The sequence below is a fragment of the Exophiala spinifera genome (assembly GCF_000836115.1).
Source record: "Exophiala spinifera strain CBS 89968 unplaced genomic scaffold supercont1.4, whole genome shotgun sequence".
Classification (NCBI taxonomy): Eukaryota; Fungi; Ascomycota; class Eurotiomycetes; order Chaetothyriales; family Herpotrichiellaceae; genus Exophiala; species Exophiala spinifera.
The window spans coordinates 2,887,834-2,900,545 of NW_015622516.1; the positions used below are offsets into that span (position 1 = coordinate 2,887,834).

A 12,712-nucleotide genomic window follows, 5' to 3' on the forward strand; every position below is an offset into this window, starting at 1 on the left:
TTGCCAGTGCGAGGTCCTCCCGACAGATAGCACCCCGGCTGGCCGTAGGGATATCCATTCGGCTCGCTTCCACTCCACAGAGGGTACATATTGCCTTGATACGGGGGTGAAACTCCAGGAACTTCTCACTCAGTATGAGCATTGAGTAGGAGGAGGACATGCAGGAACAATGAATTAGGTTAATTCTCAGTGAGGATATGATATCCTCCATAGCAAATGTGATTGATGTGTATCAGGAGCTGGTTTGAATCAAAGCAATCAATAACTTTTCATAGCAATATGTGTCTATGTTGCCCGCCATAGCCCTGTATGTTCACAGCACCTCTAAGTCACACGTAGATCTCGCAAAATCTCAAATTTCCTCCTCAGTGCACATTCTGCAACATTCCACCACGTCCTCCTTAATTTGCATCTCGCTGTCCACCATGCTGTAATCCGGAATCCAGACTTCTCGTATAGCCCCTGTTCCACCCGTGACCGCATCAAAGTCGTCGTCAATCACGTAGCTTGCCTTGACCAAGCCTTTCGCAATCTGCGCTTCGTCGCTGACGCCTTTCTTGGTTGCGGCTTTCTTTGGTTCGACTGCGTCATCGCTAATGTCCTTGATGGTGATGCCTGTTCGCTTCACAAGGTGTTCCAGGACACAGTTTGCCTTTTGCCATCTGTATCCTCCAGCCTTGACCTGTCCACCACATCGCACACAGTTTCGTCGGTGTCGCCAGAAGTCTTGGTGGAGGTGGAGCTTGAGATCCGTGTCCGGCAAAAGAGTGTCCAGATGGCTACACATGTCTCGGAGGCTTGAGCAATCTTCTGGCACCTAGCCAAGAAGCTTTGCCATGCTTTCAACATGAGTGTCGACAGCAAACACGGGAAGGCCCATGTTGAACGCCATCAAGCAAGAAGCTGACTTGACACCAACCTGTGGAAGCTGAACAAGGCTGTCAAAGACGGCTTGTTTGCCACCTTGTTGATGAATGTCCCAGAGGTAATCCATGGACAGCAAGCCGGGTACGAAATCGGTCGCAAAGGGCTCATTTCCTGCATGTTCAATTGTTCCAGGTGGAATGCGAGCTACATTCTTTGCGTAGATGATGTCGAGACAGTCCTTGATTGACTTGGCTTTGAACGCGAATCCGCCAACTTGGATCACTTGTCGAAGCTTTTCCACACTCTGAACTCGCATACTGTGGTAGTTCGGGAAGTTGCCGATGAACTTCTGACCGTTGACCCAGTACGGATAGGCCTGTCTCATAGTCGCCTGGATGTCAAGAGCTGCTTCGTTTGTGCACACCTGTGACAGAATCACGCGCACAAGAGACTCTGCACTAATTCCTTTTCCGGCATGAAATGGCGTCGCTGCTCCTGGTGCAACCTTGCCAGACTTTACCATATCCATGCGTTCCAGTTCCATGATCTTGGCGACCTCTTGAATGCTTGCGGCTGTGGGTTCAAGGTGGTTTGGCAGTCTGTCCTCGCCGAACGCAAACTGGTAGTTGTTCGTGTATGGCATGCCTCGTGGACGTCTGAATCCCTGCTTCCGCTTGGTAGTCACTTGAGCAGATTTGAGAGCCTTAGCTCCTTTTTTTGTGCCTTGAGCATCTTTTTCAGCCTGGCGATCTGCAGCATCAACAATGGCCTTGAGCTTTGCTGGTGGAAGGGAAAGAAGGACTATCTTCGCTGGATAGCTTTGACCGACTGGACAAAAGTAAGTACTCCATCTGTAAAGCGTTAGTATGTATAACATACCATTGGAACCCTCAGTAGCGGTCTTCTGATCCTTCCCACGGCGAGGTCTTAGACGCAGCACACGGCGTTCAGACTGAGGCTGCTGATTCACGGTCGGTTCAGTCTGCTCAGGAAGAAATTCTTCATCGACATCCTCGGTCTTGACCTTCGTGCCCTTGGTCTCTGACACCTTCAACTTCTTGACGACCGTGGATGATGAAGCTAGGCCATGTCAGGAACGTGGTATTTTGCACGAGATAAGCCGAACATACCTTTTTCGACTGGCTGGCGCTTCTTGCCACGGGCGTTGAGTGGCTTTCTTGGGGTTGATGGTGACTTGCCGTTGGCTTTGACGGACAAGACTTGTGCATTCTCTTCAGGGCTTGTGCTGGACGTGAATTGGTGATTGTGCAAGTTTATTTGCAACGCCACATCGCTCTTCGAAGAATCCACTGATCCCGAAGCCGTCGTCAAGCTGGAGTTCGAGGTGGTGACACTGACAGCGCTTTCCATGACAGTGCCATTGTTCGATGTGCCATCTTCCGTCACTACCGTGGACCTGGCAACGACTTTGACAAAGAACTCCGTTATAGCCGTCTGCTTGGTCGATCTTGCCGCACACGCTCGATCAATCGCCGCAACTTGTGCCGTGATCTCTTTCTTGGTTCCGGAGCGTGTAGACACCATTGTGGCTCTGGTATTGTCGGGTATGGGGTGAGTATATGATAATAATACTATAGGCATTGTTAGTATGCTCATGCTATGCAGCATAAAGGCGATGCATAGTAGGTAAGGAAGGAGTGACAAAACTTGAGTGAAAAGGCAGGAAGAGGAAGTCCTTCGTGGTCTGGCACAAGATAAACAAAGACAGTGTAGTGTCACATGTCGACACAAGCCTTGTTGTTATGCCCAGCTCCGCGTGCTGGACCCGCGCATAGGGTCCAAGGTCATGATGGTGGACGAAACCCCTTTCAGGAGTCAGCCTTGTCGGTCTCGGCGCGGACCCGCGCCCCTTGGTTAGGAAGGTAGACATAGACCCGCGTGGCTCCGCATAGCTCAGCACAGACAAGGCTGCACCACATCTGCTGGTACAATTTGCGACCTCACATTCAGCATGACCGTAGGTGGGATCAGAGATTTGAAGGCGACAGAGAAGTCCATTTTGCTGAAACCTGAACCGTTTGAACCAGATTGCCTCAAAGACCACAATCCACAGATTCCAGGTTGCTCAGTGCCCAGCAAATCAGGCAACGTGAATGACATTGCATGCAAACACTCATACAGAAGGATGGCCGATTGAATGAAGTGTCCATGAAGAACTTGACCGCTTTGTGTCTCGGAGGGGTGTTTGGTGCTGTGTCAAAAGAAGACTCACTTTATTTACTTCTGTCTGTCACCGTGAAAGAGACAGATTTCGCGTGCAACTGTCAAAAAGCGAATAAAGCAGCAAAGTTGTGTTTTGAGTGGCGTCGATCTTGACGTTTGTAGGAGCGGAGAAAAGAGACAAAGTACTTTTCGTCAATCTTGCTTTCGGATGTCTCGAAGGTCTGCTTTGAGGATATAAAGGTCGACGGGACTGTCGAGCTATATGTGTGTAAGCGGAGATCAGATGGTGGAGGAGATCCGATGATGATAGAGGAGATCCGATGATGGTGGTAGAAGAGGAAGAGGGAGAGATATATGGATATATTTATAGACGGCAATCTGGGTGCATTGATAGTGAGGACCACATGCTTAGTCGCTTAGACCAGGGTACTGACGCACGAGGCAGCAGTCCATGGATAGCCAGGTTGAACCGACGATAGCTCATCGGTTATCGAGGGAGATGTTTCGTCATTTGTAAGGTGAGGAGGACAAGTCTGCATCTGTGACGAGGATGTGATGATGGTGTGACGAGGATTGGCTGACTGAAATGAGGGCAAGGTCAGAACTCACGATAAAGATCGGTCTACGACTATCAGCTGTCAGCATTACAGAAACAAAAACATAGAGACAGTAATGCAACCTTTGCAGTTGATATGAAAGCGTGCAGAAGCGACTGATCGGAAGTGTTTTGAGATCTCCGCCGGGCCACCGTCTGCCACCAGATCCTCAAGCTGCAGTTGAATATAGCCATTGTTAGCACTGACCCCAGTACGAATGTGCTCTTGGGGAGGAAGATTTTCCACAGAACAGCAGACAGGTCCTTGCACCTCATATATTGGCGAAATGACACTGTTTGCCTTGTTTGAACAGGCTCCCATCTCTTTGCAGTGTAGCGCAGCAGGCCAAGCAGCACAAGATCACTCCTCGTAAGGGGCAACAGTAGTACTCACGCAAACAAAGTTTGTATCCGTAGATTGTTTGTACGTTTGTGCGTGTCTTTGTGTATAGGGATGTTTCGGATGTTGCGAAGAGAAAGGGAAAGGACAAATACCTCAAAGGCAAAGTCGCTATCCAGTAAAAATCCGACTGCAGTTGCTCTGTGCGTGTAAGTGTTGTAGTGTGACTGTAAGACGTCGTACCGCACCGCACCGTGATGCCAACTTCTGGTAACGTAAAGTTGAAACACGACGAGACGGTTGGAGAAACGAGGAGGAGAAGAGGAGAACAAAGATTGCGTTGATATGAGGTTGGCTTCCCTTCTGGTTCCGATACCAAAGAAGCGACGATAGAAAACGGTAGGTTAGGTAGAGAAGAGACGACAGAGACTGGACGCCAGAGGAAGATCTTGTAGTGAGCAGATGACGCCGAAATAAAGAGACGACGCAGAGAAGAAGCGACGAGAAGACGAGGAGGCGACTTTCAAGGAAGACGACGATAAAATGAAGAGGCGACGTCGGAAAAAGGAGAAGGTAACGAGCAGGTGAAAAATGACTGACGAAGAAGTCGCCCAATACAGGGTCAAGATAATGTGGAAGTAACGTAGAGACGACGCTCAACACAACGCTCTGAGGTACACCAGGGAGAGATAGAATGTGCTCTTGTGACAACGAAGTAACGTAGAATATGATGAGGGCGTTGTAGAAACCAGTATCAGTATGAGAATGTCACGGCAGCCTGACGACTTTTGGCAATGTTGTGTTGCTGCAGACCCGAGAAGAGTTGTTGCTGTAGGATGCTTAACATAAGGATACTCCGTAGCAATACAGAAAAGTATTGTCGGACTTGCAGAATGCGAGAGGAAATCGATGAAGAGGAAGAGACAAGACTCGATGAAGCAGAAAAAATAGAATGTGCGGTGTTCGTGGGGGAGGCTGGGAGAGGAAGAAGGCGGGCCGCTTGAGGAGTATTGGAGTAAGCTTGTATCTGCCACTCTGGACCAGTCAGCCAAATGCCCTGTGAACTGCGCTTTGCACCAGGTGCCTCAAACAGACCGCAGTCTGTAATCTTACAGAAGAGAACCAGGAAGCGAGCGTCTTCCCGCACTGTGATTGCCATTCCCAGAGCGTCTGGTGGAAGATCCGAAGCAGAATGCTTACCTCCACACGGTAGCCTCCCCCTCCCTGCCCATATTCCTATCTGGATACTCGCAGCTACACTTGTGAGGGTAGCATTGTGCTCAAGTCCTTACATGTTGCAGATCTAGCAACCTTGAGAGCACTCACCATGCTCTGTAGAGAGCCGAGTCTCTCCAAGAAAATCCCCCGAGTAGTCCATGGTCCAGGGCGACTGGCCTATGCAATTAGACGTGTCCGTGATCTGTCCTCAAGTTGTGCCATCCTTCTTGTTCGATTCCCCGGCTTTCTCCAAGATCCTGAAGGCAAGGGCCTTGGTGGCGTGCTCATTGTTTGCCTTCCAGACACTGTATTCTTCCTTGTGAGTTGTGCCATCCGCCTCGAAAATGCTGTACTCCATGCGGTGCCACAACTTCAGCTGAGCTTCAAAGCCCAGATTTGGCTTGACCCTAGGACGAAATTGACGTACATATCGCAAAGCAGTATCGTAATCCAGGCACATATCCTCCATGACAAAAGCAAGAATCACAGATGCAGAGCGTGAGATGCCCTTGGCACAATGTACCAGAACTCCGCCGTCATCGTTACTCATACTACTTTTGATGAATTCGCAGGCTTCCCCGAGGATCTCAAGAAGGTCGTCGGTGCTCACATCCCGCAGCTTGAGGAACTTGAGGACAAACTTCGATTCATCTTCCGGGTGAACCGAAGGCGTGCGTTCGGGTTTGTCCATGATCGACAAAATGTATTTGATGTCTGGTCTGTTAGGCGCTGGGTAGTAGGGGCTCAACACCGCACATGCTGTATGGATACTGATCTCCTTGTTAGGTATTCTAACGGAAGATCCACTTGTCAGGCATGACTTACTCAGAGAGATACAGACCCGGTGTTATTCTATCAGGTATCAAAGGGGCACTTGTAGTTGAGGGCGAGAGAGACTGTTCGGTTTTGTTATCCATCGTGGCAGCTTTTGGTGGGTTCACGGATCTGGCTGCAAAGCAGAAATTGCCCACGAGTCTCGTGAAGTTCTCATGGCGTGAACGACGCGTCGGCGCGATTGCTATTGTCAGCATATTGGGCGGTGAATAGAAGTAATGGCTGAGAGTAGAACACAGGTACGGCAGGATAAGTCACCCTGGCAGAGCGTTTTCTATCGACCGCCCTCCTGTGATGAAAGCAAACCACCTACTACATGTTGACATGTTGCAACTCATTCCGAGGGCAGTGCTCTCCTTCTTATTGTTTTGAAGTCAAAATTCCGCCCGGTGTGTCCCAGATTCAACGTGTCTGAGAAGATGTGCGGAAGTTTTCTAGTATAAAACCAACATCACAATGTCAATGCGCGTGCTTTGCGGACACCGAGAATGCTGGAAAGGAGCACGAGGAGTTTCAGCGAAACACGCTTGGTTATTTGAAGGCGGAAGCTATTTTGCTCGGCGCTCGATGTGGACCCAACCTGTTCATCACGTACCTCCGTTTACAGAACAAACCCAAACAGACGGTGATTATTCTGCTCCAAAACGTTGTCACGCAGTGCAGACATTGGTGAAAATGAAAGGCGTGTGACCAAGGTCGGGTGCAGCTTGACTTCATTTGAAAGCCACCGCACCTCGTCGTTGTCCAATGATAACTGAACCCCTGATCACACCTGTAGATGGGCTGGCAGTTTCCTGTAGTTGTCATTGATTCAGTATGAATCAAGCTTTGATGTCTTATGTCCGACATTGTGAATTGATGGCCAAGTGGTCAAATTCGAAGTGGCAACCTCCACCTGGCAATAGAGCTGTCGATACAATGAGCCGCTGAGTCTGACAACCCACGGGTGAATGTTGCTTTGGCGACCGCTTATCATCATTTCAATAATTCGAATGCTTCAGTCAGAGTAGATTACCATATATCGAGAGCGCCAGTTGTCGAGCTCTCATGGAATTTCCAGGACGAACCGTAGAAGACGTCGATGTGTGTTCTGTAAGATGAGTTCTCGAGATGAGCCTTCACGTCCCGTGTTCCTGCTTTGCCTTCCATTTTTTCAGCCTCCTAGCTATATCTGCTTCTGTTTGCTGCATAGGATTGAGCTTTCGATCTCTAACCATAGCCTTGGTGTCATCGCCATGTTTCTCCACGAGTCTTGCAATCCACTCTTCCTCTCGTTGACTTTGCTTCCGTGGCTGCTTCTTTTTAGCCAACAATTCTTCCTCCGCTGCGGCTTCTGCCTCAAGTTGGGCAACGATGCTGTTTTGCGGACGATCTTTCGCAGCGCCATCATCATTGAAATCCATAATATCGTTCAAAGGGTCGTTCAGAGGATTGTCTCGCTCATCGGGTTCTGCTCTGATGACTCGAACAATTCGTCCGGTCTCGGGATCTCTTTCAACCTGGACTTCTTGAGTCGTCTGCATGTTGAGAGCCCGTGGTCCGGCAATGGCAAGAGAGTCCCGCTTTTGGTTCTCATCGTCCTCGGTGTCAAGCCCTGGTTTTTTCTCAGTGCCACCACTCGCACCATTCAACCTTGATGACAAGCCTAGACGCTTGTAATTTTGTGATACGGTAAGCTTTCTATCCCTAGGAGACAGTTAGTCACTGGCCCTGAGATTGGTGGCAGGTCTGGTCTGAACAAACCAATTCTGCGCAATAGTTGCATTTCCTAAAAAGTTCACCCTTTTCTTCCCAGCCTTCGTCCTGTTGGAGTGTGGTCTGGCTTTGGATATCGAAGAGCGATTCTTCTTTTTCTGTCTTTCTCGGCCCATCGTGACTGTGTTATTCTCTCCACGAGTCTGTGTTGAAAGACGTTCTTTGCGTTCCGGCTGCGGCGAGTCGAAAAGAACTGCTGCAGCGCAGATAAATTTCCTTATCGCGATAAGATTCCTCGCCAAAGTTGCTCTACTGGGGAAGTTTGTCTGACGGCAGCATTGGTTAGGCCTGACAGCCCAAATCGCCAGACAGCTCAGCTTTGTCAGACAAGGATAACAAGGATAACATTTGGATCTGTCACTACGAGTACTGAGGGACAGTCGTGTGCCAGCTGCGCTGTGGACAACAGAGACGACTCACAACGCGCCGCACAAAATGGCTTCCTCGTTCTTCAGACCGCCCAGTATGCTCCGTTACAGCTTATATGCACTGTTTCTCGGCCTGACGGCCTCTGTCTGTGCCGAGGCTCTCCTGGGCAAAGACATTGGCCAACTGAGTCTCGATGAGATTGAAGAAAACCTCCAGGTAAGAGTGCCGCAACCACCTTAGCTCAGGTAGACGTCTCTATGCTCCTCGATTGCTGACGCCCCGTTGTAGAAATGTGCATTCGTTCAGAACCTGGCCGAGCATAAAATCCGCACATCACCTTCCCAAAAGTCATGGACCTCGCAGCTTTTCGCTGTCCTCTTCCCCTCCTCGTCGCCAGCCATCAACTCTCTCCTGGCGACAGCCTACATCTCGGGCCCTCCCAATTTCCTTCTGGCACTATGCCCTCCGAACATCGACCCGTCCAGCCTCAGCGTCATGGTGGCATTCGCGGTGGGTGGCCTGCTGGGCGACACTCTCTTCCACCTCCTACCCGAGATCTTTCTCGGTGAAGACCACCCCGACCGTGTCAAGTTTGTCATGCTCGAACCCAACCGCAACCTGCTCTTGGGCGTTGGCATCATAGTAGGCCTGGTCACCTTCATGGCCATGGACAAGGCCCTGCGGATTGCAACAGGGGGAGACGGCGGCCACAGCCACGGTGACTCGCACGAGCATTCCTCTTCTTCGGCCGCTTCTTCGAACGGGAGCGCCTCCACCAGCGGCAGCAGTAGCACCCCATCGAAATCCAACGGCGAACTTCGCAAGCGCAACGACAAATCCCCCAAGGGCGAAAAGGAAACTACTCCCAAACCGCAACAACAACAAACCCAAGCCGACCCGATCAACCCGTCCGTCAAGCTCGCGGGCCTCCTCAACCTAATCGCCGACTTCACGCACAACATCACCGACGGGCTCGCGCTGTCGTCCTCGTTCTACGCGTCGCCGGCGCTCGGCGCAACGACGACCATGGCCGTCTTCTTCCACGAGATCCCCCACGAGGTAGGCGACTTTGCACTCCTCATCCAGTCGGGCTTCTCCAAGCGCAAAGCCATGGGCGCGCAGTTCGTGACCGCAGTGGGTGCGTTTCTCGGCACGTGCATCGGCATCTTCGTGCAGGAGTACGGCGGCAACAGCGCGAGTGCTGCCGCTGACCTGGCGGCCGGTGCGGCGCCCAAGGGCATCTGGGGCACGAGTCTGCAGTGGGGGGACATGCTGCTTCCTTTTACCGCGGGCACCTTCTTGTACGTGGGCACCGTGGCTGTCATCCCCGAGCTGCTGGATACGGGCTCCGACAAGGGCGCCGAGTTGAAGAAGACGGCTCTGCAGTTCGGCGCCATGTTCGTCGGAGCTGCCATCATGCTCGGCATCTCATGGTCATGAAAAATAGAATAAAAAAGGTTGACCACCTTGTCATTTGTTTCCTTCTTTGGTTGGGGACATATTACTCCTCCATAGTCCCTACATAGAAAAAGCATCGCCAGATACCTAACTGCCTTGAATGATCAATTTGTACGCGTTGTGCAGAGATATACAGATAGAGAAAGGAAGACGCGATGAGCATGGAATGAATTGAATCACCCACGTGAGCTCAACTTCGACAACTCTAACTACCCAGTAGTGTATATTGTATCTTCTACGCAGCAGGTACGTAGTGTAGATACATAAGAATCTGGCTATTTTGCTCCCCATCTCAGTACTGTACTCTGATATGTGAAGCCTGCAACTTTGGAGCTCTCCAGTTACTCCCTGCGCAACAATGCTCTGAGGAGGTCAAAGACACTTTGTCCTTGTTCCACCAACCCCAGAGAGTACCCGGTGCCAACTACGCCCTTGCACACATCCCAGCCATGCTCGCTGACGGGGTATTGTAACTTTGGCGGTATCCTCGTCTGAATACCCAACGTCCTTGCCCATAGTGCATCCTCGCATATGCTCTTGACGTTACACAGTGCGCGTAGGCCTTCGTCGCCACCGAACCGTCCGTAGCCCGAACCCCTGACGCCGCCAAAGGGCATGGAGCACGCATAGTATGCGCCAAAATCGTTGACGGCAACCATGCCTGCTTTGATTTCTTTGACGCACTTCGCAACGTCCCCCCGGTTATGGCCATAGACGCTAGCTCCCAAGGCATACTCGGTTGAATTGGCAATCTCAATGACTTGATCCACGCTATCAGCCCGCATGAGTAGGAATACCGGTGCGAATAGCTCTTTTTGCGCAATCGGCATATCCTTGGTGACGCCACTGAGCAAGGTTGGTTCGAAGTAGTGGCCACCGGGGTATTTCGGGTGGACGTATCTCTTTCCACCGCAGTGTAACGTCGCGCCTCTCTCTACAGCATCTGTGATAAGATTTTCCAGCATGGAGAAATTTCGACTGGAAATCATGGCGCCAATGTCTGGTGTGTGCTGGTCGAGAAGCACCGAACCCAGCCTCAGTCTAGAGATTTTGTGTCGGACTTCCTCCAGGAGCCTGTCGTGGACTCCAGGGAGAGCAATGACGCGCTCGATGCCGATGCAGTTCTGCCCCGCCGATTGAAATACGCCGCGCATCAGAATCGAGACTACATCATCGATGCTTCTGGCCGTCTGTGGATCATCGAGTACGACCGCAGGATCTTTCCCGCCCAACTCAACCGTAACGGGAGTCAATGCTCTAGCAGCTGATGAGCAGACCTTGTGCGCAATGTCCCTGCTGCCAATGAAGGTTATGTGACTCAGACCAGGATGACTGGTAAGATGGTCAGCAACTTCTGGCAGGCAGATGACGGTTTGCACAAGGTCCCCACTGTGGCCGCAGGCCTGCAGTGCTCCTCGAACGACATCGGTGAAGTAGAAGGTGCTCCAGCATGTCTGCTCACTTGGCTTGACGATGATGGCATTGCCGGCGAAGAGAGCAGATATGATGGGGGATATGAAATTGTGGAAGGCATAGTTCCAGCTCACGCATGCGGCTACCACGCCCAGTGGCTCGTACACGACGGTGTTGGACTTGTAGCACATCAAAAGGTTGGTTGGCCTCCTAGAGGGCCGCAGTGCTTGTTCTCCATGCTTTATCGTCCATTGTAATTTCTCGACGGTAACTAGGATTTCCCCGAAGCAAGCATCGATCTTGGTCTTCCCGCTGTCAAGACAGCACGCGGCCACAATTTCGTCTTGGTGGTCAAGAACGTATCGGAGTAGGGTGCGCAGGACTCGGCGTCGTTGGGAGAAGGTCGTATGCGCCCATTCAACCTGGGCTCGAGCTGCTTCAGATATGGCAGCATCTATAATGGAGGGAGTTGCTGGCTGGATGGGGGTTCCGAGAGGGCGACCATCGGCAGGGCAACTGGGGTATATCTTCCCAGCGCGGATCTGGTTCACGTCTTAGCATCGAGACCTTTCCAGTCGCACACATGACAGCCTACTATATCTTCCTGTTGCGCCTGCTCCTCAACCTTGCATTGCTCCGGGTATCCAGCACGCAGCTGTTCAGGTACCGGGATAGTGTAGCGGATTTCATCCTCGCGTGGTGTGACGAAGAATCTGCCCGTCACCAACACAATCACAGCAGACAGCGTCCCAAGGGCGAACAGAGACACATACGGAGCGCAGCTGTCGTGAAGTGAGGCTATCAGCTCCACCATGGAAACGTACCGCGCCGACATCTTGATCTCTCAGCCATTGGTGGAGGGACAGATTCTCTCTCGTGCAGCGGGAAGACGCACCGCCACAGCTGCGAGTCTTGGTCTCGGATATGCGGCTGGACAAAGATTAATTGATTGGCCGGAGCAGTTATCCGCAGCGTTAACGCCACATCTATGACATAAGGTTTGCACGATCGACAGCCGCCAACAAGGATCCCCCCACTGACGTAGACTGCGCCAGGAATTCCCTGTTTTCCAACGGCTTCAAACCTCCATGCAACGGTCTTGCGTTGCTGTGAGTGGCTCGTAGCGAGACACTTGTCATGTTATGCTTCAACACTTCCGCTTTGGTCGATGGCGCAACGATAGGGGGTGGAGATGGCTGGACGAGAAAGTGAGATCGTTGCCACAATGCAGATGGTCAGGCTGGGAGTCCAAGGCCAACGGGATGCAAATGGGATCCAATTGTTGATGAGGTGCCCAAACGAGATTGAACATCACCCGCCCACGTCATTGCCAGATCAACGACACTCGAATTCGTTCTCAGATTGGATGCGACGACATTTCCATGTGTAGGTGGCTCCCGCACTAGAATGTATTGAGTTTAGAAAGCCCGATTGATCGAAGATACTATAGAATATGAGGTCAAGGTAGTTGGACCAGTCTCTTGTGAGACGAGATATGATGTAGTTGGTTGATCTTGTTACACACGAAAGGACGGCGGGCAGCCATTCATTCCTCGCCTACTTATAAGTTGCTCCGTGAATATTCTCCTGTAGACACTCTTCGCTCCAAACATCTCACCATAAAACCCACCAACTCCGTCCTTGTGTCTCTTACTCCAAAGCATACACATACTCACACT

The 12,712-nt window shown here is 51.3% G+C and overlaps 6 protein-coding genes across 6 annotated transcripts; 1 reads left to right on the top strand and 5 right to left on the bottom strand.

Annotated features, from left to right (window-relative positions):
- Nucleotides 1-352: 352 nt before the first annotated feature.
- Nucleotides 353-787, bottom strand: PV08_06253 (uncharacterized protein; the record flags this gene model as incomplete). Its single annotated transcript, XM_016380591.1, has 1 exon — nucleotides 353-787. One exon carries the CDS (start codon nucleotides 785-787, stop codon nucleotides 353-355), a length of 435 nt encoding a protein of 144 aa, XP_016236418.1.
- Nucleotides 788-817: 30 nt separating this feature from the next.
- PV08_06254 (uncharacterized protein) lies at nucleotides 818-2,412 on the bottom strand (the record flags this gene model as incomplete). Its single annotated transcript, XM_016380592.1, has 3 exons — nucleotides 818-1,695; nucleotides 1,747-1,947; nucleotides 1,998-2,412. The coding sequence occupies 3 exons, from the start codon at nucleotides 2,410-2,412 to the stop codon at nucleotides 818-820; spliced, it is 1,494 nt and encodes a 497-aa protein (XP_016236419.1).
- A 3,000-nt stretch (nucleotides 2,413-5,412) lies between these two features.
- On the bottom strand, nucleotides 5,413-6,121 carry PV08_06255 (uncharacterized protein; the record flags this gene model as incomplete). Its single annotated transcript, XM_016380593.1, has 2 exons — nucleotides 5,413-5,974; nucleotides 6,030-6,121. The coding sequence occupies 2 exons, from the start codon at nucleotides 6,119-6,121 to the stop codon at nucleotides 5,413-5,415; spliced, it is 654 nt and encodes a 217-aa protein (XP_016236420.1).
- Nucleotides 6,122-7,156: 1,035 nt separating this feature from the next.
- Nucleotides 7,157-7,909, bottom strand: PV08_06256 (uncharacterized protein; the record flags this gene model as incomplete). Its single annotated transcript, XM_016380594.1, has 2 exons — nucleotides 7,157-7,724; nucleotides 7,782-7,909. 2 exons carry the CDS (start codon nucleotides 7,907-7,909, stop codon nucleotides 7,157-7,159), a joined length of 696 nt encoding a protein of 231 aa, XP_016236421.1.
- A 319-nt stretch (nucleotides 7,910-8,228) lies between these two features.
- PV08_06257 (uncharacterized protein) lies at nucleotides 8,229-9,602 on the top strand (the record flags this gene model as incomplete). The annotated part of the gene is made up of 2 exons (XM_016380595.1): nucleotides 8,229-8,378; nucleotides 8,451-9,602. 2 exons carry the CDS (start codon nucleotides 8,229-8,231, stop codon nucleotides 9,600-9,602), a joined length of 1,302 nt encoding a protein of 433 aa, XP_016236422.1.
- A 359-nt stretch (nucleotides 9,603-9,961) lies between these two features.
- On the bottom strand, nucleotides 9,962-11,868 carry PV08_06258 (uncharacterized protein; the record flags this gene model as incomplete). Its single annotated transcript, XM_016380596.1, has 2 exons — nucleotides 9,962-11,575; nucleotides 11,629-11,868. 2 exons carry the CDS (start codon nucleotides 11,866-11,868, stop codon nucleotides 9,962-9,964), a joined length of 1,854 nt encoding a protein of 617 aa, XP_016236423.1.
- Between the last annotated feature and the right edge of the window lie 844 nt (nucleotides 11,869-12,712).